General features: G+C 43.1%; 1 protein-coding gene across 2 annotated transcripts; it reads right to left on the reverse strand.

Annotated features, from left to right (window-relative positions):
* Positions 1-116: 116 nt before the first annotated feature.
* Positions 117-11,916, reverse strand: LOC112226580 (death-associated protein kinase 3-like). 2 transcript variants are annotated; one of them, XM_042307628.1, is made up of 11 exons: positions 11,760-11,916; positions 10,329-10,424; positions 5,565-5,786; positions 4,902-5,040; positions 3,935-4,064; positions 3,561-3,609; positions 3,410-3,436; positions 2,957-3,109; positions 2,678-2,723; positions 2,268-2,479; positions 117-2,121 (listed from the first exon to the last, which is right to left on the reverse strand). In XM_042307628.1, exons 2-11 carry the CDS (start codon positions 10,388-10,390, stop codon positions 1,806-1,808), a joined length of 1,356 nt encoding a protein of 451 aa, XP_042163562.1. In that variant the 5' UTR covers positions 10,391-10,424; positions 11,760-11,916; the 3' UTR covers positions 117-1,805. The 2 variants fall into 2 exon arrangements, with proteins under 2 accessions (XP_042163562.1, XP_024246768.2); XM_024391000.2 differs by lacking the exon at positions 11,760-11,916 and adding an exon at positions 11,600-11,750.
* Between the last annotated feature and the right edge of the window lie 14,086 nt (positions 11,917-26,002).

Consider the following 26,002-nt stretch of genomic DNA (forward strand, 5'->3'; position numbering starts at 1 on the left):
TTAAGTTGTAAGAATCTTTCCCTCAATTACTTTCCACAAGGATTTGATATTAGAAGATCAAATGTTTATTAAGTTATTTCAATGGACACAATAAATATACACAAGGAAAGTTAAGCTACATGTATTTAAGCTTGTTTATTTAAAACACAAACCTGTCTAAAACTGTTCAAACCAATAAATACATACCAATTATACGTTTTGCGTACATTAAAATAATTCAGTGGGAGATAGTTTGGAACACTGCTGTATTCTTAAGTGCAAATGAGAATATTAAACTAGGGAATTACACAGTATATAGGGTTCTATAGTTTTATGGTGAACATGGAATGTGATGCATAGATTTAATGACTAACTCGTGGAATGTCTGAAGTGTGTGGGTTATTATGGTCGTAATGAAAAAATATATATGTTTTATACTTTACATAGTTTAACATCATGCAGATAATTTGGGAATAATCTTATGTACAATAGTTGTACACAAACGGGGCAGTTTCCCAGACACAGATTAAGCCTAGTCCTGGGCTAAAAACCAAATTCAATGGACAACTTCCATTGAGCATGCTTTTATCCAGGAAACTGGCCCAAAGCGTTTTGAGGGACAGCAACTAAGCCTGTATTTTCACTAACATGTCTAGCCATTACTACATATTTGCTTTTGCTTATGTATAGGCAATAGGGTGTTCTATATCCAGGCACAGCGTACAAAGAGCAAAACAGGTTTATACAATCTATATATTTTAAGACTACTCTCTCCTTAGGTAAGACAGCTAATAGTGTTTGCATTTGTTTCATTTGCATCACAGTACAACAAGTCAGCCGAGTGACATATGGTATAGAATAGATAGCCTACTGTCAATAAGATGAAGTACTGAGATCTCCCTATAATACATCGACATGAATTTCCTGTTATTTCTGTGCAATTTGTACTATGTTGTATAACAGTCAGCTGAGAATGATACATGTTATGATTGCGTACTTAAAATTGACATACCAAGCCAGACTAAGGCTGTCACACAGGTGCATATACCATGTATTTCTTCAACTATGGAGCTTAAAACTCTTTAGGAAAATGATTGCCGGTGCAGAATGCCAAATCATAACCAAATATACTGCAAAAACGAACAGCGTATTTTACAATGTGTCAGTACTGCGTATAACAATCAAAATCCTTATCTTCAACATTAAACATTTATTTAGAAAATGTATTATTAAACACGTATTTTGTTGACCAAACTTATTCATAATAAGGACTCTGCGTTGCTAGTTCTCTCCATACAAAGTGATACAGGAGGAGTAACCTTTTTCCCAATCAAATGTGTGTGAGGGGCAGCATGGATTATGATCGGGGGCCCAGCGTTTTCTCTAACCCGAAGAACTCTGGACCCTCATTATGAATCTGATAACAGCTGGTGTAGAATATGTGCCCTGTTCGTGCCACAAACACACAGACAAAGAAGAAGCTGAGAGTGCAGAAACAGAGTAATGTCTGTGATTCCAACAACCACACCAACACCAGAAAAACTCTGAGAGCTGGTGTACATGTACTGTCCTGACTGTACCATACACACACACACAGACACAGACATAGTAGGAAGTAAGCTGAGAACTAGAATAATGTCATTCAGTGATTCCAGCCCCAGCCCGGTAGGACTTTGCCTACCGGCCATGACCAGACCGCCCTAGAAAGAAGAAACTGAAGAGCGTAGATTAAGACTAATGTCAGTGATTCTATGAGAATAATGTCAGTGATTCTAGAAGGCAGGCCAGGCTCAAGACTATTCTACAATCCAAGCTGGAGCCAGGTCTCAGGGCATGACCAGACTGTCTTTCTCCCTCTCTATCCCTCTGACCAGCTCCTCCACCCAGCGCACCTCCGACGCCACCTGCTCCGCCAGGACCTCGTAGCGGTTCTCCAGGCGCCCAAACGTCCTCTTGAGTGTGTTAGCGGCCAGCATGGCGGCGCGGGCATCCTCCTGACTCTGCCTGCGCTGGGCCTGGGTACACTGCAGAGCCTGGCGGATGTGATCCAGGTTGCTGGCGATGCTCTGGTTCTCCTCCTTGTACCAGCCCTCCTTCTCCTCATAGATAGAGAGTAGTGCAGCCACGTCCTCCTGACATGACCTGGAGAAGAGAGGGGGATGTTAGCATGAATGGATAGATGTATTGTTGTACCCAACTAGAACGGCTTTATATGCATTTTTAATAATCCATTGTTTGCCCATTCATTGAATCATCCATCTATCCCTCCGTTTATCCCCCCCTCCTACCTCTGGTTGTGCTCCAGGTCTCTCAGCCCCTCCTCGGCAGCAGCGATCTCCTCCAGCACCTGGGAGAAGCGTTCAAAGTTGACGTAGGTGTTGTTGGGGGGCATGGAGGAGTGGGACTTGATGGTGTACTCCTTTAGACGCGTTGTCTTCAGGCGCCTGCGCTCCGGCTTCTTTCCGCTCTCCTCCTGGCGCACGTTTCGCCTCTTGATCACCTGGGAGGAGAGGGGGTTTAATGGATAGTAGATAAAAGTGTGTGGGGGGTGCTCAATTATTTTGTCTGGCCAAAAACATCAGTATAATGGGTGCTATAAGCCAGCAGTTGCATATATTTGGGGGGGGTATTGATATAGTTTGGGGGATTACTGATATGTGAGGTAACCAGTATGTATGAGGTGGTGAAAGGTACCTACCTTGATCCAGGGATGCTGAAGGCTGTCATCGATGGTCATTCTCTTCCTGGAAGAAGCATTTGTAAATGATTAGAGATGAAAATCAATCTAATTTCTTCCTTACTTTTATGCTTTAGTATTTGCAGTTCTAACATTGGTGCAACAAGGTACAAACCTTTATTTCTTGCTCGGGTCCCTAAGATAACATGCTATTAAAAAAGACAGACAAAGTACATGGTTCTTGTGTATGTTATGTTAAGCATTCCCTGGCATATTCCGTCCAGCGCAAACCAGGCTTACTTGGGATCCTTGACCAGCAGCCGTCTGATGAAGTCCTTGGCCAACTCACTAGTGTTGCTGAAGTACTCCTCGTCAAAGTCATAGTTGACTGCTGAGATGTTGGTCAGAGTCTCCTGCTTGGTCTCCCCCAGGAACGGAGAGGCACCACTCAACCTGAGGACCAACAGACAGCATGGTGAGAACACAATAAGAACACTCAACAGGAGGTAAAACAGTAGTACTGTATCATGTCATTTTTCAGGTCATGGCCAAACGTTATACACAGTAGATTGGCTTTCTTGCTATGTCATCATTTTGACGATGGACTTACTGAGAAATTACGTGTCACTTCTAGAGTTGTCATTTGTAATGCAAAAATGTGTGTAGATTTGAAATAATTGAAAATAACACTTTAATATTGCTCAACTGACTGTATGAAAAGAGACAACCATTATAATGTGAACAAGTACTTACAGAATGTATGTGATAACTCCAATACTCCTGGAGACAAAAGGGACAAAACTTAGTGAGATTTACCCTCAGAGAGAAACAACAGCAACAACAAGAAAACCTTCTCAAAATCTTAAAAAACATTTAACATTTAAATTATCTTAGTCCATTTTACCACATGTCAGCCTCCAGGCCTAGCAGTTCATAGTTGACTATCTCTGGAGCTGTAAAACAAGCAGCATCAACACCAGAATCGCTTTAAAGCTTTAATTCAACCCAGATGGTCATCAAGGACCTCAACAGACCTTCACTAAATAAGATAAATGTCAAGGAATATTTTCCCCATGTGGGCATACCATAACAATAACAGTTCTGGACAGACATTTTATGGATACTGTATGTCTTTCATAGGAATAAGGAATTAATTTTTTCCAAAGGGAATCCAAACCCGAAGAGAAAAGAATCCATTTGAAAATAAAAGCCGTACTAATGCCGTTAAAAAAACTGTTCATGGCTCTTTTGGTCTTGAGCGGTAGAAGAGGGTCTCACCAACAAACTCTGGCGTTCCGAAGATGTTTTTAAACTCATTCCCAGCTTTGATTTGATGAGCGATGCCGAAGTCGATGAGTTTGATCCTGGGGTTGGGAACATTCTTATCCAGCAGCATAATGTTCTCCGGCTGCAACAAAAACAAACAAGCATTCCATAATACAAGTTAGAAGAGAATGGATACAATACAGATGTTTTTAAATATAACAACAACGTCATATGTTGAAAATAAATAACTGACCTGAATGATTATTACTATTATTATAATATCCTAAACAGTATACTATCATGGTACACTACATGACCAAAAGTATGTGGACACCTTCTCGTCAGTGTGAGTGTTGCAATCGTAGACAGAAGATTTTTACCTGCTACAGCACTCTGCAGTCCCGTTCTGTGAGCTTGTGTGGCCTACCACTTTGCAGCTGAGCCGTTGTTGCTCCTAGACGTTTCCACTTCACAACAACAGCCCTTACAGTTGACCAGAGCAGCTCTAGCAGGGCAGAAATCTGACAAACTGCTTGTTGGAAAGATGGCATCCTATGACGGTGCCACGTTGAAAGTCACTGAACTCTTCAGTAAGACCATTCTACTTCCAATGTTTGCATGGGTGATTGCATGGCTGTGTACTCGATTTTATACATCTGTCAGCAACGGGTGTGGCTGAAATAGCCGAATCTACTAATTTGAAGGTGTGTCCACATAATTTTGTACATATAGTGTACGTGTTTAATAAGGATGACTGTTGAAAACACCAGCCTGGATGGTGTTCACTAGGCACTAGAGACAACCTGGACTTAAGAATAAGAAGTGTATTCCATTGCAAAATGTTTTTCGTTGAACATGACCCTGGCTTACCCAGCTCCACAGCCTACAGTCCACTTTGAGATCAAAGTGTGCGATGCGTTTGGATTGCGGCACTGCAGGTTGCAGACCCCGTCCAGGATCTGTGTGTGTGTGTGTGTACCTTGAGGTCAAAGTGAGCTATGCATTTGGAGTGCAGGTAGTGGACCCCATCCAGGATCTGTTTGAGGAACTGTGTGGCAGCTTCCTCTGTTAAAGACTCCTTCTCTGCCAAGAAGTCAAACAGCTCCCCCCCAGACACCCTGAAACACAACATAAACAGATGAATCTCTAAAACAACACACACAACTAGCATCTCAACAGATCCACATCAGGATGTTTTGGGATTTTTCACTTAACAAGAGAGCAGGAACAGAATGTCACACAGGCTAATTTGAACCCAGGTTTGTGGCCGTATGTATAACATGTCTCATAGTATTGTGCTGTTCTAGGATCACGTCCCCATGTCTATGTTTAAATTTTTTTTTTATTGAACCTTTATTTAACTAGGCAAGTCAGTTAAGAACAAAATCTTATTTACAACGACGGCCTAGGAACAGTGGGTTAACTGCCTTGTTCAGGGGAAGAACGACAGATTTTTACCTCGTCAGCTCGGGGATTCTATCTAGCAACCATTCGGTTACTGGCCCAATGCTCTAACCACCAGGCTACCTGCCGCACCTATCTCATGAATTGTGATTTTTAAAGACAAAACTGATCCTAGATCAGAATTTCTACTCTGACATTATTTATGAATATGACCCTGGTATCATCTAGTCTCCCTTACAGCTCCAGGATGAGGATGACGTCGGTCTTGTTCTCGAAGATGTCGTGTAGCGTTATGATGTTGCTGTGCTGGATCTCTCTCAGGATGTTCACCTCCCTCTCGATCTCCTCGCGGCTAACGCCCCGGCGGCTAGACGACAGGCGACGCTTCTTGATGAATTTGGCGGCGTACTCAGAGCCAGAGGGCTTCTCTTTACACTTCCGTACGATGGCAAACTGTCCGCTGAGGGGAGGGGGGAAATGACATCATGAGAATGATGATACAAAGTAAAACATGAACATAGAATACACAGGAAAGAGTGACTGGGCCACAATCAGATAGCTCATCTAGGAAAATCCTGATTTGAAGCAATATACCAATCTTGACTACAGATTGTATAGGCTCGTGTTCAGTGGCTGCATTGCAACACACTGGCTGGCAGGTTCATAACTTTGATGTAATAAGATGAAGACCATTAGCAAATGTAAAGTGGGTGACAAAAAAAATCTAAAATCACCCAACATTTGATTTAGCACATGATAATGCTATAGGAAGAAGAAGGCTGCATTGCAGAGAGTGAATCCGTTCCTAACAGAATGTCTTAGGTTATTGTGTGTCTGCAAATAAATTAATTTTCTGCTCTGCCATTTAATGTATGTCTGCAAGCCCTTTCCCAGGAGTCTAAACAAAAATAAATCCCATGACTGAAACTTAAAAGACGTTCACCAGTGACTTTTGAACTTTTACTGTTCAAAAGTGTATAAGTATAAAAGTATACAGTAAAGTGCACACTAAAGCGTTTTGTTTTTTTAAATTGCAAAATAGTGTTTTTTAGACAACTGCAAATTTCAAGGAGTAGGGCATTCAAGGAGTTGGTTTGATGAGAAGTCGTGATGTCACCAGCCTGTAAGAAAGTCTATGACCATCATGCTTTTAGGGAAAAATTATAATTTTGTACATGTATTTAACTGAGCTTGACCAATCCCAGTCCCTTTTCTTAGGGGGTCCAGGGTCCTCCCTGGGATCATTGTTATGTAGAAGGTCTGATAAGCTTTTTAAAAATGACATTCTACTCCAACATGAATGAAAATAAAATGATGATACCATCTAGAATATAATTTCCACCTCCAGAAATGAGTGAAATAACATATTGGTGAAACATTGAAAAAAAACATTGGACCATGCATATAGCCCATGGTCTATATTATCAGATGTGCTATTAGCAATAGGCATTATCACCTGTTGCCCAACTGATGCAAAATAGTGTCTATAAAATGTACAGGGCTGATTTTAAAATGAACATATTGGTGGGGCAAACTCAATCAACAAAACTCATAGGCATCGAAACCAGTACACTACACTGACTACACATTGAATCACATAAATGAGTTTTGAGCCACAGACAAACGTTATAACATGGCTACTTCCCATATCTTTAGCTCTTATTGCACAGAAGACCACGGTAGTCCAGCAGACTTTTCTAGTGTAAACGAGCTAGTAATCTGTCTGCAATATTCTGTCTGCCTGCCTGTTATAAAGGGCCCCGGTTAACAACATGCAACCGTTCTCTTGCTCAATCTATTGCACACTTCTATCAAAGATATGTATAACTAACCCTTATTTTACATGTGGTTCCATGCCTAATACAGTCTGCCATCAAACATCAACTATAATGCATGTAGCCTATAGGATATTATAGCTAGCCTACGTCAAAACAAATGTTAGCAACTGCTACATGATCCACCACCAACCACTCGACCTGAATCTCATTTTCCAGCATGCTTTATTTTATTGGATGGACATATTTTAAAGTTTAGGTGAATACTGAGCACCAGGCGTTCTATACACATTTCCTTCATAATACTAAAGGTAGAAAATTATTTTCTAGGACATAGCTATGCTACCTAGCTTAAAGACGTGGTAACAGCGTGTGGTAAACAACTAGCTAGCTATAAGGTTGACACATCAGTCCAAAGTTAACGGGCACAAGACGTTGGTTTATCTTTGGCCAATGACAATGAGCCTTATTGGGCGGGAACTTCTACTGTAAACCAATGGAGCACCGAAGAGGGGCTTTCGTCACCCCATAACAGAACCAATCAGTCAATATAATCGAGAACAATCATTGTATCAGGTGCACCCTGCTTTTGCTGGCTAGCTCTCCCAGCAGGTGCTGCGGGGACGTAGTGTCCTCATGAGTGACAGCACCCTGAGCCAATCACGTACAACCAGAGAAGATAAACGACACCTGTACTACCAGTCAAAAGTTTTAGAACACCTCAATTTTTCAATTTTTTATTGGGTTATAGGGTTTATCTGTCTTCCTTTGTTAATGGCCTTTTTCTCGCCATTATGATAGCAATATACTACTTTCTTGCAGTACAATATTGTCCAAATAATGCTTAAGAGGGTGTAGTAACACAGTCTGTTCCAACACTGCTTTTATACAGACAGGGGTTTGTACGGGTTTGTATCAACAAAAGTTGGGAGACCTGTAGGAATTGTTAACATCAACCTTCAAGGCTTAATTTACTTCCATTGCTGCAGATCAGCTGTAAGTTGTTAACCCATTACTTGTTCCCTGAAAAAGGCCTTTAAAAAAAAATATAACTCTGAAATGTAAATTATTTTTTCAGTTTTTGGTAAACTAAACTTTTTTTTAAACCTCTGGCAGTTTACCGCTTACCTTTGTACCATTTCAGGTTATTCACTGGACTTGAACTGCTTAAATTTCTATAAAAAATTGAAAGGTAGGGGTGTTCTAAAGCTTTTGACTGGTAGTGTACACTCAGTACTTTCTCTGTCTGCCCCTCCACCACAGAAAGCACAGAGCGAGGCTGAGACAGCTGCATTTTGGAGATGAAAATGTATCAAAACAAACAGAAACAATGGGAAAGCGACCACATATGCTTTATTAGATAAAGCAATTTTCTAAAATACAATAAAATAGTTTGCCAACTGATTTTTTGTCGTGACATGAAATAACAGAATTGCATGCAAATCTGCAGGAGCCCCACCTACCCCATGTGATGCATCACCACTGAAAATGTACGTAGGCTAACGCATGGCATTTGTCCCTTTACATTTACCCCATTGGACACAACATCCTGATTGTTATTATTAATTAATTATTATTTTTCACTACCCACATTTTTTGTTGTTGTTTCTATTACGAAGTAGGCCTATGTCATTGCCCTTTTAAGAGACCATTGCCCCTTTAAGAGCACTGTTATGCAGCTGCCCCTAACATGCTTGAAACTCCTGTTGTAACTACATTTGTCAAAACATACCACTTGCGCAATTGAAGGAGTAGAGAAATAAATGTGGTAGCAATGGAAAACTGTGATCCCCTCTTTTTTTTTAGGCCAAAACTGCAATCAAATTACATTTGCCAAAAGTGCTTTTAAAAGTGTTCATGTGATTGCATTAGGAATTATTGTGCATTGACTGCTTGCCAGAATACATGTTTCCCTGTAGGCTACACACCACTGTTTGAATTGAGCGCTGCGGTGGTGCGCATTATAGACTATTTAATTCCCTTCATCTGAACGTTGGAGTGTCAGCAACAATCATGCATGTCAGTTCAGTGTACACAGCTTAACAGAGAAAATAAAATACTTAAGAAAACATTTATTTGGGAATATATTTTGTAGAACAGCTTCTCTGTATTAGGCAATGTCACCAGCCCCCCCCCCCATTTTTAAAAATATTGCAGTTCTACATTGATCTCAAAAATAACCTCTCCAGAATCCATATGATGGAAATCCGTCACAGGAGAACATTAACTCCTGCAGTTTCCTGAGCAAACTTAGTCTCCCCTCCTCTCAAAGTAAGTCTAAACCTAGAGGCATGGACAGAAAATAAATGCCCAAATTCCTCACTCCTCCCCAACTCATGGCTGTCCTACCTTATCTGTTGACTGAAACCAGACTGTGGCACTTCTCCTCTCCATAGGATACCTGAGATTTAACAATAACATGTTCTTCCTGCACTCCCCTTTCTCACTCAGTAGATTTCCATACCCTCAGTTCTAATATGGTAACATGAATAAGGATACTTCAAGTTTAGAAGTTAGTACCCAACACAATGATGTCATTCTTCTGCTGCAACACTGTAGCAAAAAACCCTACTTCCATATAAAGCACTATGTTCAAGTAGTGCGCTATGAAGGGAATAGGGTGCCATTTGAGATGAAGTCAGGTTTTAATCCTCTACAAGCACATGACTCATTCTATTGCTCTAGCTCTGTTTAGTTTACAAGGACTTGCTAAAAACAGAGCTTGTATAACAAGGCAGAGTGCAATGCAGTTTAATAAACAGTCCCACAAATACACTGGGGATGTGCCAATGGATGTTTTCCTCCTGCTATGCATTTTCGAGTTAAATAAGTGGTATTATACTGGTATATCAATTATGAGAGTCAAACAACGGATTCTATATTAAAAATATTGTTTGCAGAAATTGTGTTTCACTTCACATGCAAGCGAGAACGAAAAGGTGATAAGAGATCTGTATTATTCTACCACCTCATTGAAAACGTATTCATTAGGAGGCATACTTGATTGAAAATGTCTGATGTGCTGGGTAGGCCAGGTTTAGAGTTTACCTCACTCGCCCTGAATTGCGAACACTACCCACTGATGCACCGGGCAAGCTGAATCAAGTCAAGGCTAGTATCATCCAGCAAAACAGTATCACACAAACACGTCCGATCTTGAAAAAGCAGAAGAATCTGTGCGCTCTCAGATAGTAATAGTAGTTAGCCCTACAGATGTCAGAACTTACCTCCCCAGCTCCTCCCCCATATCGTAGAACACCTCCACATCCTCTTGCCTGAAGCCAGCCATGGGTTGCTGCTGAGAGAAGCTGTCTTGAATCACACTGAAATACAGAAGAGGGGGAACAAAATAGTTTTAGTAACTACCAGAGAAAGAGCACAAAGACCAATATCATAACAATGACAGATGAATGTTGACATGAGCAGAAATGCCTAAATGAACTACAGGATTGATTGTTATAGACATGTTATAGCAACATTAGGCGGCAGTGATAATAAAATCAGCTCAAACAAACACATACAATATGGATTTATGACAGCCCGCACATTCCCCCACCAAAAAGATAATCAAGGACAACAACCACCCGAGCCACTGCCTGTTTACATCGCTACTATCCAAAAGGCGAGGTCAGTACAGGTGCATCAAAGCTGGGACAGAGAGACTGAAAAACAGCTTCTATCTCAAGGCCACCAGACAGCAACCACTAACTCAGAGAGGCTGGTGCCTACATTGAGACCCAATCACTGGCCACTTTAATAAATGGATCACTGGTCACTTTAAACACTTGCCACTTTAAATAATGCCACTTTAATAATGTTTACATATCTTACATTACTCATATCACATGTATATACTGTATTTTATACCAGCTATTGCACCTTGCCTTTGCTGCTCGGCCATCCATATTTGTTTATGTACATATTCTCATTCACCCATTTAGATTTTTGTGTATTAGGTAGTGGTGTGGGAATTGATAGATTACTTGTTAGATATTACTGCACTGTCAGAAACTAGAAGCACAAGTATTTCGCTACACACGCATTAACATCTGCTAACCATGTGTGTGTGACCAATACATTTGATTTGATCCAACAACACCAGCAGTGGCCGTCCATATTTGGCCGAAGTCAACACAGCAGGCTGATGTCGATGCATTAGTCAGTCATACTTACGTCATATTCTTCCACTACCTAGCAGATTAAAGGCTCTCAATGAGGTTTTAACATGACATTAGATAACCATTTGCTAACTTCGGCTATCAAGAAAAAAACATTTAGATTTGTTAAATAGGCAAAACAAAACAAGCAAAACAAATCTTGCAGACTATGTCTGTCCACTTAGTCCCAGAAGAAAATAGCTCACCAGCAAACCTAGCTAAAACACGGGACTGATATGACAATGGGCCAAATCGATAACTATTCATAACATTTAAGCTATAGTAACAATTTGACAAAACTATTACATTGTATCTAGTTAACTTGCTAGCTGCTAACTTACATTAGCCAGTCTTGCTATCCAATTTAGCAATCGCTGCATGCTAGCTGTGCTTGTCAAACACACGGTCGGCATTCGAAGCAAACGCTAACGTTTGTGTAAAATGGCACTTTTATTTTAAAAATGATGTAATTGAATCACAATAGTATAGACAGCTACCTACATTATAACGTTAACTGGCTACGGGTCCCGCATTCGTCTAAGGAGTCAAAGGTGGTTGAAGATAATTACAGCATGTTCAATATCAGGATGGACCATATGGCACGAGGGGCTCCTGGTGACTGGATGGATAGGTATCCCACCAGGCATTCAGCCCATTTTTAAAATAACTTAATTATACATTTCTGCTCCAACTTTCACCATTCCGATATTTGGCGTTCTCAGAATCCAACTTTAAAAAATGTTATTGGTTTAACTCTACAACTAGCGACAGGCAATTCAAATATAGAAATTATTATTGGTTGGTATCTTCCAATCTTATGAATCTTGTCAGTGAATGTAGTATTTCTTCAGCTCCTCTGACAGACCATTGTTCCATTATTCTTTTGTTTTGATAATGACAAAGACATTTTCTAAAGCATATTGAACATTTCATTATTTTATTTGAAAGAATGAGTCATTTTGTTTACAGTCTAAAGCTCTTATCAGAGAGACCTGTCTCGATTCTGCTCTTTCTCCTATTAACAAATGGGAAATGATTAAATTCAGAATTCGATGTCTTGCTGGCTACGGGTCCCGTAGCTACTGGTAAAATGCTAGTTCGGAAAAGATTCATCAAGCTCAAGGATATTATTGTTGATATTAACAGACTGAGCAATAAACTTGATTTAAATGAAAATGAAAAACCAGAGCTTGCTAAAAGCCAACGTGAACGACATATACAACGATAAGGCACATGATGCCTTCATCCATTCAAAGGCCAAATAGATTGAAAAAGGTGAGAAAAAAACATCTTATTTCTTTCATTTGGAGAAAAGTAGGCAGAGTAGGAATAGGATTTAATCCATTCATGTAAATGACACTATATCTGATGATTTTGAAGTGATTAATAAGAAAATACACTTTCTACAGTTCACTATATCAATGTCATCTTTGGGAAGCAACTTGGATTCCTTTTTTGATTCCTTTAATAACTCTGTTTAGCCTATAGAAGAAAGGTTTAAGAAACGGTGATTCTGATGTAGATATTACTGAGTTGGACCAAGCCATTAAACAAATGCCTATAGGTAAATATCCTGGACCGGAATGGTTGTCTCCTGAATTCTATCAACATTTTTGGCCTGATATGAGAGTTATTGCTTTTGGTCTACAAAGAGGGTATTGCTAATGCTATCTTACCTCCTTCTTTGAGACAGGGACTAATAGTTCTTATACCCAAACCAAAGAAGGACTCTCTTTACCTGGACAATTGAAGACCAATCACATTGTTGGCAACTGACAATAAGTTACTAGCCCATGTCTATGTCAATAGGCAGAAACAAGGCCTTGATGATATAATCAGTGAAATTCAATCAGCTTTCATTAAAGGAAGGAGTATTCAGAACCAGGCCCAGCGCCACGAGGCTAACTAATGTTGCATTGCCCCCTTAGTTGGAATATTGTGCCCCCTCAGTTTTGTATCCATATTCTGTCCCACAATCTGCCCCCTCCGTCATGCCCAACCGATTTGTTGTGTATGCTTCATTCATGCACATTTTACCAGTTAAAAATAAACTAATTTTGATTGGCCTTCACAGTAGAAGGGCAAGGTCAATTTGACCATTTAGGTTTACTTTCAAAGTTACGTACTACAAAGAAAAAAAAAGTTTCAGCGCTCAGCCAGATGGAATTGAGCTAATGTTAACATTTAGGTACTGTAGGTACCTGATAGCATGGTGGATATTAGAAAGTGGCTTCGCCAGGGCACAATGGCAGCATCGGATCAAAGAGGCGAGGAGGGGGAGAAGCCTGCCACAGAGGCCAAGGTCGCTGAGCTGACGCTAATCACCGAGGCCAAGGCCGTCGAGCCCAGCAGCAAAGGTACCTGCGCAACCATCTTGCAGCCTGGTGGCATAGGAGGTAATCAACCCGAGGAGGGGCCTGCAGCCGCCAAGACCGAACCTAGCAGCAGCACTGCCAGGTTATTACAAGCACCGACGCCTCCGTTAGTGCCTGACGGCCTAGGTGATGAAGAGCCAGCGGGCATTTTGTAGTGTGTGGTTCAAAGGCAGAGAGTGGCTGGAATATTCCTGCAAGGCAGATGCAGCTTTCTACTATCCTTGTCGAAAATTTTACATCGGCTCCAATGCTAACACCGATAAGGCATTCACCCAAACTGGATATTGTCATGTTCTGACCTTTATTTTCCTTTGTTTTGTCTTTATTTAGTATGGTCAGGGCATGAGTTGGGGTGGGCAGTCTATGTTTTGTGTTTCTATGTTTTTCTATTTCTGTGTTCGGCCTAGTATGGTTCTCAATCAGAGGCAGGTGTTGTTAGTTGTCTCTGATTGAGAATCATACTTAGGTAGCCTGGGTTTCACTGTTGGTTTGTGGGTGTTTGTTTTCGTGTCTGTGTTTGTTCACCACACGGTACTGTTTCGGTTTTGTTCACGGTTATTGTTTTTGTATTAGTGTTCATGTTGAGTTTTTTTCATATTAAAAACATAGACACTTACCACGCCGCATTTTGGTCCGATCCTTGCTACACCTCTTCAGAGGAAGAGGGGGAAAACCTTTACAGATATAATAATGCATGCATTTACAGCATGCCATTGATAGCAACAAGGGACTGGGGAGGCACACATCAAGCAAAGAACATTTGAAATGCATGTTACTTTGGACAGAAAGACAAGCAAGGAATGCACAGGGAGCAGAGATTTCAACACCTGTTAATTCTGCACAGCTTGCAAGAAATCATATGTATTTGGCATCGATTGTGGACATTGTGGAATTTCTTGCTGTTAACGAGCTTCCTCTCGGGAACTTTGGATGCAAGAGGGGAGGCGGTGGACTAATCCTGGCAATGTTAGATTATACACTCAGGAAAGACAAAGAACTTGCCTTAAGCACAATTCCTCACAATGCCACATACACATGTCATGACATCCATAACGAAACATGAGTGAGGTAGTAGGTGATTCATGGTACACACTTAAAGTGTATGGGACTAAAGACCCAACCGGGTGCGAGAACACTTCAATTGTATTCCGTTAAGTGGGCGAAAACAACCGTGTTTGTGAGCGGCTACTGTCAATGGCAACGAGTAAAGAATGTGGTGCTTTATCACTGACTAACTTGGATAGTACTTCCGGCGCCGACAGAGATGGCCGCCTCGCTTCGCGTTCCTAGGAAACTATGCAGTTTTTTGTTTTTTTACGTGTTATTTCTTACACTAGTACCCCAGGTCATCTTAGGTTTCTTTACATACAGCCGAGAAGAACTACTGAATATAAGATCAGCGTCAACTCACCATCAGTACGACCAAGAATATGTTTTTCGCGACGCGGATCCTGTGTTCTGCCTTACAACCAATGTAACCGAGTGGATCACATGCAGCGACCAAAAAAAAAACGACTCAGAAAAAGAGGGAAACGAAGCGGTCTTCTGGTCAGACTCCGGAGACGGGCACATCGTGCACCACTCCCTAGCATTCTTCTTGCCAATGTCCAGTCTCTTGACAACAAGGTTGATGAAATCCGAGCAAGGGTAGCATTCCAGAGGGACATCAGAGACTGTAACGTTCTTTGCTTCACGGAAACATGGCTCACTGGAGAGACGCAATCCGAAGCGGTGCAGCCAGCGGGTTTCTCCACGCATCGCGCCGACAGAAACAAACATCTTTCTGGTAAGAAGACGGGCGGGGGCGTATGCCTTATGACTAACGTGACATGGTGTGATGAAAGAAACATACAGGAACTCAAATCCTTCTGTTCACCTGATTTAGAATTCCTCACAATCAAATGTAGACCGCATTATCTACCAAGAGAATTCTCTTCGATTATAATCACAGCCGTATATATCCCCCCAAGCAGACACATCGATGGCTCTGAACGAACTTTATTTAACTCTCTGCAAACTGGAAACGATTTATCCGGAGGCTGCATTCATTGTAGCTGGGGATTTTAACAAGGCTAATCTGAAAACAAGACTCCCTAAATTTTATCAGCATATCGATTGCGCAACCAGGGGTGGAAAGACCCTGGATCATTGTTACTCTAACTTCCGCGACGCATATAAGGCCCTGCCCCGCCCCCTTTCGGAAAAGCTGACCACGACTCCATTTTGTTGATCCCTGCCTACAGACAGAAACTAAAACAAGAAGCTCCCACGCTGAGGTCTGTCCAACGCTGGTCCGACCAAGCTGACTCCACACTCCAAGACTGCTTCCATCACGTGGACTGGGAGATGTTTCGTATTGCGTCAGACAACAACATTGACGAATACGCTGATACGGTGTGCGAGTTCATTAGAACGTGCGTTGAAGATGTCGTTCCCATAGCAACGATTAAAACATTCCCTAACCAGAAACCGTGGATTGATGGCAGCATTCGTGTGAAACTGAAGGCACAAACCACTGCTTTTAATCAGGGCAAGGTGTCTGGTAACATGACTGAATACAAACAGTGCAGCTATTCCCTCCGCAAGGCTATCAAACAAGCTAAGCGCCAGTACAGAGACAAAGTAGAATCTCAATTCAACGGCTCAGACACAAGAGGTATGTGGCAGGGTCTACAGTCAATCACGGACTACAGGAAGAAACCCAGCCCAGTCACGGACCAGGATGTCTTGCTCCCAGGCAGACTAAATAACTTTTTGCCCGCTTTGAGGACAATACAGTGCCACTGACACGGCCTGCAATGGAAACATGCGGTCTCTCCTTCACTGCAGCCGAAGTGAGTAAGACATTTAAACGTGTTAACCCTCGCAAGGCTGCAGGCCCAGACGGCATCCCCAGCCGCGCCCTCAGAGCATGCGCAGACCAGCTGGCCGGTGTGTTTACGGACATATTCAATCAATCCCTATACCAGTCTGCTGTTCCCACATGCTTCAAGAGGGCCACCATTGTTCCTGTTCCCAAGAAAGCTAAGGTAACTGAGCTAAACGACTACCGCCCGTAGCACTCACATCTGTCATCATGAAGTGCTTTGAGAGACTAGTCAAGGACCATATCACCTCCACCCTACCTGACACCCTTGACCCACTCCAATTTGCTTACCGCCCAAATAGGTCCACAGACGATGCAATCTCAACCACACTGCACACTGCCCTAACCCATCTGGACAAGAGGAATACCTATGTGAGAATGCTGTTCATCGACTACAGCTCGGCATTCAACACCATAGTACCCTCCAAGCTCGTCATCAAGCTCGAGACCCTGGGTCTCGACCCCGCCCTGTGCAACTGGGTACTGGACTTCCTGACGGGCCGCCCCCAGGTGGTGAGGGTAGGCAACAACATCTCCTCCCCGCTGATCCTCAACACTGGGGCCCCACAAGGGTGCGTTCTGAGCCCTCTCCTGTACTCCCTGTTCACCCACGACTGCGTGGCCATGCACGCCTCCAACTCAATCATCAAGTTTGCGGACGACACAACAGTGGTAGGCTTGATCACCAACAACGACGAGACGGCCTACAGAGAGGAGGTGAGGGCCCTCGGAGTGTGGTGTCAGGAAAATAACCTCACACTCAACGTCAACAAAACTAAGGAGATGATTGTGGACTTCAGGAAACACCAGAGGGAACACCCCCATCCACATCGATGGAACAGTAGTGGAGAGGGTAGCAAGTTTTAAGTTCCTCGGCATACACATCACAGACAAACTGAATTGGTCCACTCACACAGACAGCATCGTGAGGAAGGCGCAGCAGCGCGTCTTCAACCTCAGGAGGCTGAAGAAATTCGGCTTGTCACCAAAAGCACTCACAAACTTCTACAGATGCACAATCGAGAGCATCCTGGCGGGCTGTATCACCGCCTGGTATGGCAACTGCACCGCCCTCAACCGTAAGGCTCTCCAGAGGGTAGTGAGGTCTGCACAACGCATCACCGGGGGCAAACTACCTGCCCTCCAGGACACCTACACCACCCGATGCTACAGGAAGGCCATAAAGATCATCAAGGACATCAACCACCCGAGCCACTGCCTGTTCACCCCGCTGCCATCCAGAAGGCGAGGTCAGTACAGGTGCATCAAAGCTGGGACCGAGAGACTGAAAAACAGCTTCTATCTCAAGGCCATCAGACTGTTAAACAGCCACCACTAACATTGAGTGGCTACTGCCAACACACTGTCAATGACACTGACTCTACTCCAGCCACTTTAATCATGGGAATTGATGGGAAATGATGTAAATATATCACTAGCCACTTTAAACAATGCTACCTTATATAATGTTACTTACCCTACATTGTTAATCTCATATGCATACGTTGATACTGTACTCTATATCATCGACTGCATCCTTATGTAATACATGTATCACTAGCCACTTTAACTATGCCACTTGGTTTACATACTTATCTCATATGTATATACTGTACTCGATATCATCTACTGTATCTTGCCTATGCTGCTCTGTACCATCACTCATTCATATATCCTTATGTACATATTCTTTATCCCCTTACACTGTGTATGACAGTAGTTTTTTTTGGAATTGTTAGTTAGATTACTTGCTCGTTATTACTGCATTGTCGGAACTAGAAGCACAAGCATTTCGCTACACTCGCATTAACATCTGCTAACCATGTGTATGTGACAAATAAAATTTGATTTGATTTGATTTGATCCTGTTAACAAATGTTGGCCTTAGCACCGACACGATTCTTAGTCAATGTTATGATGGCGCCAGTGTGATGTCTGGTAACATGGGGGCATGCAAAAGGTAGTGCAGGACAAGCTGAATCGGGAAGTGCCGTATGTGCATTGCTTTAACCACTAGCTGAATTTAGTCATAGTGCACACTATGTGCTCTGAGGGTGCATTGGATGACTTTTTTAATGTGTGTAATTCCATTTACAAGTTTCTCAGGAAACAAACTGTGTCTGCACAATATACAGGAGAAAAACTGAAACGGCTGCTTGAGCAGCGATGGACTGGTCATCTGGCCACGGTGAGTATCATTATAAAATCTCTGGACAGCATCTTCCATCTGCTCAGAGAAATCGAGAGTTCCCCCTGCTACAGTACAGAGGTGCGACCTGAGGCTGTGGGCCTATTGAAAGCTGTTTCCGAGCCGAGCTTCAGATTCATTGCCTTCATGGTTCACGCCTGCTCGATCCCACTAATAAGTTACTTAAGGTTGAAGCAACTGATCTGTACACTGGCATCCAAGTCATCCGCAGTGCCCACAATTGCGTGGAAAAACTGCGACGTGACAGTGAGTTTGATGAGTTATGGGAGAAATACAAGCACACGGACACCCCCACTCCAAGCAAACGGCAAAGAGTAGTGAGTAGTAATCTGAAAGAATATGTGGTCGAAACAACAATGGGCCAGCAAGAAGAGGATAATGAGAGGGAGTGCAAAAGACTGTTTTTCAGCATTCTGGATGCTGTACTGGGAGAAATGTCAGCAAGATTTAACAAACGAAACAGCCAACTTGTTGAGGCCCTGTGTGCCTTACACCCAGAGAATGAAACATTTATGGAAGTGGAAAAAGTGAAACCACTGCTGGACTTAATCTCGACCAGCATTTGGTAGGTCTGGAAGGTGTCGTAAACATCATGGAATACATTCTTGTCTGGGGTGATGACACAAAGCAGCGTGACCAAAGACTGAGATAGCTACTAAACAGACTGAGAAGCATCAACTTGAAACTGAAATAAGGACAAGTGCAAAACCAGAATGACAGAAATTCGCTACATTGGACATGTGTTAAGCAAAAAAGGCCTGAAACTAGACTCCAAAAAGGTCAGGGCAATACAAGAAATGCCAGAGCCAGAGGACAAAGCAGCACTTCAGAGGTTCATGGGAATGTTGCAGTATCTCGCAAAGTTCATCCCAAATCTCTCAGATGTCAGTGCACCACTGAGACAACTGCTGGAAAGAGACTTTTGAAGCTCTGTTCCTGTGAAGACTCCAGTGACACTGAACGTCTCGTTCAGTCTCACTGGAGTCTTCACAGGAACAGATCTTCAAAAGCTTGAAAACACTTGTCAGCAATGCGCCAGTGTTAAAGTACTACGACATAAAAGAAAAACAATGACACTATCTGTGGATGCAAGCTCAGAAGGCTTGGGAGCTGTGATCCTGCAAGATGGTCAGCCAATCACATACGGGTCAAGATCCCTCACAGACTGTCAAAAGAGAGATGTTCAAATTGAAAAAGGGATACTGGCAATAGTGTATGGCTGCGAAAAGTTTTATCAATACCTATATGTAAAACATATCCAGGTGGAAAAGTTTGGCCTTTGGAAACAAAATTCAAGAAGGCGCTCCAGAAAGCACCAGCCAGACTGCAGAGACATCAAATCAAATTGTATTTGTCACATGCACCAAATACAACAGTTGTAGACCTTACCGTGAAATGCTTACTTACAAGCCCTTAACCAACAATGCAGCTAAAGTTTAAAAAAGTAACACAAATGTACATAACAATAATGAGGCTATATACATGAGGGACCGGTACCGATGTCAATGTGCGAGAGTACAGGTTAATCGATGTAAATTGTAAAGTGACTATGCATAGATAATAAACAGCGAGTAGCAGCAGTGTACAAACAAAGGGGGAGGGGGGGTGTCAAAGTAAATAGTCCAGTCGAAAATTGGATTCGTTTAGATGTTCAGCAGTCTTATGGCATGGGGGTAGAAGCTGTTAAGTAGCCCTTTGGTCCTAGAATTGGTGCTCCGTTACCGCTTGCCGTGAGGTAGCAGATTGACTAGTCTATGACTTGGCACCACCTAGTATATAGGTCCTGGATGTCAGGAAGCTTGGCCCCAGTGATGTACTGCGCCAAACCCATTATCCTCTGTAGCGCCTTACGATCAGATGCCGAACAGTTGCCATACATAGGCGGTAATGCAACCAGTTAGGATGCTCTCAATGGTGCAGCTGTAGAACTTTTTGAGGATCTGGGGACCCATGCCAAATCTTTTCAGTCTCCTGAGGTGGAAAAGGTGTTGTCGTGCCCTCTTCACAACTGTCTTGGTGTGTTTTGACCACGCGAGACACGGTAGTGATGACACCACAGGCCTTGTTTATCTCTGCACCAGACAGGATGCTTTTGCCAGCACACTTGGGGTCCAACATGTACGCTGCAGCGTGTGTGGAATTCAGGCAGAAGTCTTCACTCTTTTTGATGGATTTCAGAACTGCAGTTTCCTCTGCTGGGAGCAACAGTGGGCAGGGAGGTATGGATTTCTTCTCTTACATCTGCAAGCAGAGTCTGAACATCAGACAGGATGGCATTGTCTCCCTCAATCCGTGCAATGGCTACTGCTATAGGTTTCAGGAGTTTCATTCAGGCTGTTTACCACTCTCTCCCCAAATACATTATCAAGGAGGATCCTCTTGATGGGGCTGTCCATATCGGCAGACTGTGATATGGCCATTTCTTGGAGAGACTCCTTCCCCTTGGGTGTGATGTCAATGGGTGTGATGCGAGGTTAGGACTCCCCCACTTTAGACCAAGCAGCCTTCATGTTCGCAGCATTGTCTGTCACCAGCGCAAATACCTTCTGTGGTCCAAGGTCATTGATGACTGCCTTCAGCTCCTTTGTAATTTAGAGACCGGTGTGTCTGTTGTCTCTTGTGTCTGTGCTCTTGAGAATACTGGTTGAGGGGTGAAGATGAAGTAGTTAATTATTCCTTGCCCATGAACATTCGACCACCCATCAGAGATGATTGCAATACAGTCTGCTTTCACTATGATTTGCTTGATCTTCGCTTGAACTCTGTTGAACTCTGCATCCAGCAAATGAGTAGATAATACTTGCCTGGTTAGAGGGGTGTATGCTGGGCGAAGAACATTCAGAAATCTCTTCCAATACACATTGCATGTGAGCATCAGATGTGAACCAGTTGCATACACAGGTTGAGCAAGACATTCATCAGCATTTCTCTGAGTACGTTCCTCCATTTTGTGAAAAAAAACTTCAGATTCCAGGAGGACTATGAGCTGTTGCTATCGATAAGGTGTCTGATTCATAATTTTCACCTCGAATAGAAGTAATAGGACTTTTGTCAGAGGTTGCTTGTGTAACAGTATAGCTTCCGTCCCTCTTCTCGCCCCTACCTGGGCTCAAACCAGGGACCCTCTGCACACATCGACAAAAGCCACCCTCGGAGCATCGTTACCCATCACTCCACAAAAGCCGCGGCCCTTGCAGAGCAAGGGGAACAACTACTTCAAGGTCTCAGAGCGAGTGACGTCACCAATTGAAACGCTATTAGCACCCCGCTAACGAGCTTGCCATTTCACATCGGTTACACTTGTTGGGAGCGCTGAGGGAACTTTATGCACTTGGCCAGATGATTCTGCATCTTTGTTGCATTCTTCACATATTATTTGGCACAGTATTTGCAAATGTACAAAGCTTTTCCTTCTACATTAGCTGCAGTGAAATGTCTCCACACATCAGATAGTGCCGTGGCATTTTCCTGTAAAGATTAGAAAAAAGAGTAAAACAAAAAGAAATACAATTCCATGTACAGATAAATAGTTAAGCAGTTAGATTAAACAACTTCTTTGTAAGATAAATGTTTTAAAATGAAACATGTATGGAAATCCTAGTAAAAATTCCCTGTCTTAGGTCAGTTAGGATCACCACTTTATTTTAAGAATGTGAAATGTCAGAATAATAGTAGAGTGATTTATTTCAGCTTTTATTTCTTTCATCACATTCCCAGTGGGTCAGAAGTTCACATACACTCAATTAGTATTTGGTAGCATTGCCGGTGTATCGTCGGAAGGGCCACAGTGTCTCCCGACCACTCCTATCTCAGCCTCCAGTATTTATGCTGCAATAGTTTGTGTCGGGGGGCTAGGGTCAGTCTGTTATATCTGGAGTATGTCTCCTGTCTTATCCGGTGTCCTGTGTGAGCTTAAGTATGCTCTCTCTAATTCTCTCTCTCTTTCGCGCTCTCTCTCGGAAGACCTAAGCCCTAGGACCATGCCTCAGGACTACCTGGCCTGATGACTCCTTGCTGTCCCCAGTCCACCTGCTTGTGCTGCTGCTCCAGTTTCAACTGTTCTGCCTGCGGCTATGGAACCCTACCGTGTCCACCGGATGTGCTACCTTGTCCCAGACCTGCTATTTTCAACTCTCTAGAGACAGCAGGTGCGGTAGAGCTACTCTAAATGATCGGCAATGAAAAGCCAACTAACATTTACTCCTGAGGTGCTGACATGTTGCACCCTCTACAACCACTGTGATTATTATTATCTGACCCTGCTGGTCATCTATGAACATTTTAACATCTTGGCCATGTTCTGTTATAATCTCCACCCGGCACAGCCAGAAGAGGACTGGCCACCCCTCATAGCCTGGTTCCTCTCTAGGTTTCTTCCTAGGGAGTTTTTCCTAGCCACTGTGCTTCTACACCTGCATTGCTTGCTGTTTGGGGTTTCAGGCTGGGTTTCTGTACATCAGCTGATGTAAGAAGGGCTTTTATAATGAATTGATGAATTTAAGCAAAATTCCTGGGCTTAACTTCCCATGGAAAATTTCCGGAAGAATTCTGGGAATTTACCGGAGAGTTTACGACCCTTTGCAACCCTAGTCCTGGCACCACACTGCCACCTCCCTATAGGCTATCTCATCGTTGTCAGTGATCAGGCTTACCACTGTTGTGTCGTCAGCAAACTTAATGATGGTGTTGGTGTCGTGCTTGGCCATGCAGTCGTGGGTGAACAAGGAGTACAGGAAGGGACGCATCCCTGAGGGGCCCCAGTGTTGAGGATCAGCGTCGCAGATGTGTTTTTAAAAATTTATTTAACCTTTATTTAACTAGGTAAGTAAGTTAAGAATAAATTCTTATTTACAATGACGGCCTACACTGGCCAAATCCGGACGACGCTGTGCCAATTGTGCACTGCCCTATGGGACTTCAAATCACGGCAGGTTGTGATACAGCCTGGATTCGAACCAGGGTGTCTGTAGTGACACCTCTAGCACTGAGATGCAGTGCCTAAAACCGCTGCAGCATTCAGGAACCCACCACCCTGTTGCCTACTCTGACCACCTGGGGGTGGCCCGTCAGGAAGTCCAGGATCCAGTTTCAGAGGGAGGTGATTAGTCCCAGGGCCCTTAGCTTCGTGATGAGCTTCGTGGGCACTATGGCGTTGAACGCTTAGCTGTAGTCAATGAACAGAATTCTCACATAGGTGTTCCTTCTTCCAGGTGGGAAAGGGCAGTGTGGAGTGCTATTAAGTTGAGGTTGCATCATCTGTGGATCTGTTGGGGCGGTATGTGAATTGGAGTATGGTTTCTGGCATGATGGTGTTGCTGTGAGCAGTGACCAGCCTTTCAAAGCACTTTATGGCTACCGACGTGAGTGCTCCAGGGCGGTAATCATTTAGGAAGGTTACCTTCGCTTTCTTGGGCACAGGGACTACGGTGGTCTGCTTGAAACATGTAGGTATTACAGACTCGGTCAGGGAGAGGTTGAAAATGTCAGTGAAGACACTTGCCAGATGGTCTACGCATGCTTTGAGTACACGTCCTGGTAATCCATCTGTCCCCGCGGCTTTGTGAATGTTGACGTGTTTAACGGTCTTGCTCACAACGACTACGGAGAGCGTGATCACACAGTCGTCCGGAACAGCTGGTGCTCTCACGCATGCTTCAGTGTTGCTCGCCTCAAAGAGAGCATAAAAGGCATTTAGCTCGTCTGGTAGGCTCGTGTCACTGGGCATCTACGGTCCTTTGTAGTCCGTTATAGTTTTCAAGCCCTGCCACATCCGTCGAGCGTCAGAGCCAGTGATGTAGAATGCTGATGAGAGTACAGAGATAGTCTACATGTGATATACAAACCAGGAACAGAGGTGCACATCGCTGATGCACTGAGCTGAGCATACCTGAAGGAACAGAGAGAGCAATTGCTGGATGGTGAGCTGGATGTAAACTACATCACTATTTCAGAAGAGAAATTGCAGCAATTCAAAACAGCAATGGAAGAAGATGAAGAGTTAAGACTAGTCACAGTTAAAGGATGGTCAGATACGAGAGGGAAAGTTAAAGAAAATACAGCACTACTGAACCTTCAGAGAGGACTTGACATACTCAGATAGACTGCTGTTCAAAAGTTCAAAACTTGTCGTTCCTCAAATAATGAGAGAAGAAATTATGGAAAAAATCCATGAAGAACACACGGGAATCATAAAATGCAAATGATGTTCTGTTCTGGCCAGGCATGGCTAAACCGATTGAAGATGTGACAAAATGTGAAGTCTGCAACACACATTAAAACAACAACCAAAGAGAGCTGCTCATGTCTCATTCAGTCCCAGAGAGCTTGGGCCAAAGTTGGGAGTGGACCTCTTCCATTACGACACAGAATATCTACTACTTGTGGATAACTACTCAAAATACCCAGAAATCTCACAGCAGTGGTACACCAAGTAAACATATCATTACTAAAGTCGATCTTCTCAAGGCACAGGGTGCCCGACGTTTTGTGCTCCGACAATAGAAGACAGTTGGTGAGTCAAGAAATGTCAGAGTTCTCTACGAGCTGGGAGTTCAATCATGTCACGTCGAGCCCTAGATTTCTAGTCAAACGGCCAAGCTGAGAGAGCAGTTCAGACTGTAAAGAACCTGTTGAAAAAAGCACAAGACATCAACAGAGATCCTTACATAGCTCTCCTTAAGCACAGAAACCCACCTCTGGATGGAGTAGGTCTCTCACCTGCACAACTACTAATGGGAAGAAGGCTGAAGACAAATATTCTGACATCAGAGATTGTTAAAGCCAGGACTCTTATCAGCATGTCAGGCTCTGTCTCACAAGCAGACAACAGAGACAAAATCACTACTTTGACCAAGGCACACGTAAGATTTCGGTCATGAAGGAAGGAGAACGAGTCAGGATCAGACAAGACAACAAATGGTAACCAGCAATTGTACTTGGAAAACATGACCAGCCAAGGTCATACATAGTACAAACACCAAACGAGAGAATCCACAGAAGAAACCGGAGACACACTCCGAGAGAAAGACAGATAAAAAAAGTCTATATTAAGGGAGATGTCATGTATGTACATTTACTTACCTGGAGTGCCTGAAAGTGGCACTGTTACTAATTACATGTGATCGTCTGTACTTGCACTTGACATCTGATAAACATTGTTCTTCTACCTGTATCCCTTCCTCAGTCTACTAATGTACTTCCGGTGCCGACAGAGATGGCCTCTTCGCTTCGCGTTCCTAGGAAACTATGCAGTATTTACTTTTTTTTACGTGTTATTTCTTACATTGGTACCCCA

This window comes from Oncorhynchus tshawytscha, linkage group LG28 (genome assembly GCF_018296145.1).
Source record: "Oncorhynchus tshawytscha isolate Ot180627B linkage group LG28, Otsh_v2.0, whole genome shotgun sequence".
Classification (NCBI taxonomy): domain Eukaryota; kingdom Metazoa; phylum Chordata; class Actinopteri; order Salmoniformes; family Salmonidae; genus Oncorhynchus; species Oncorhynchus tshawytscha.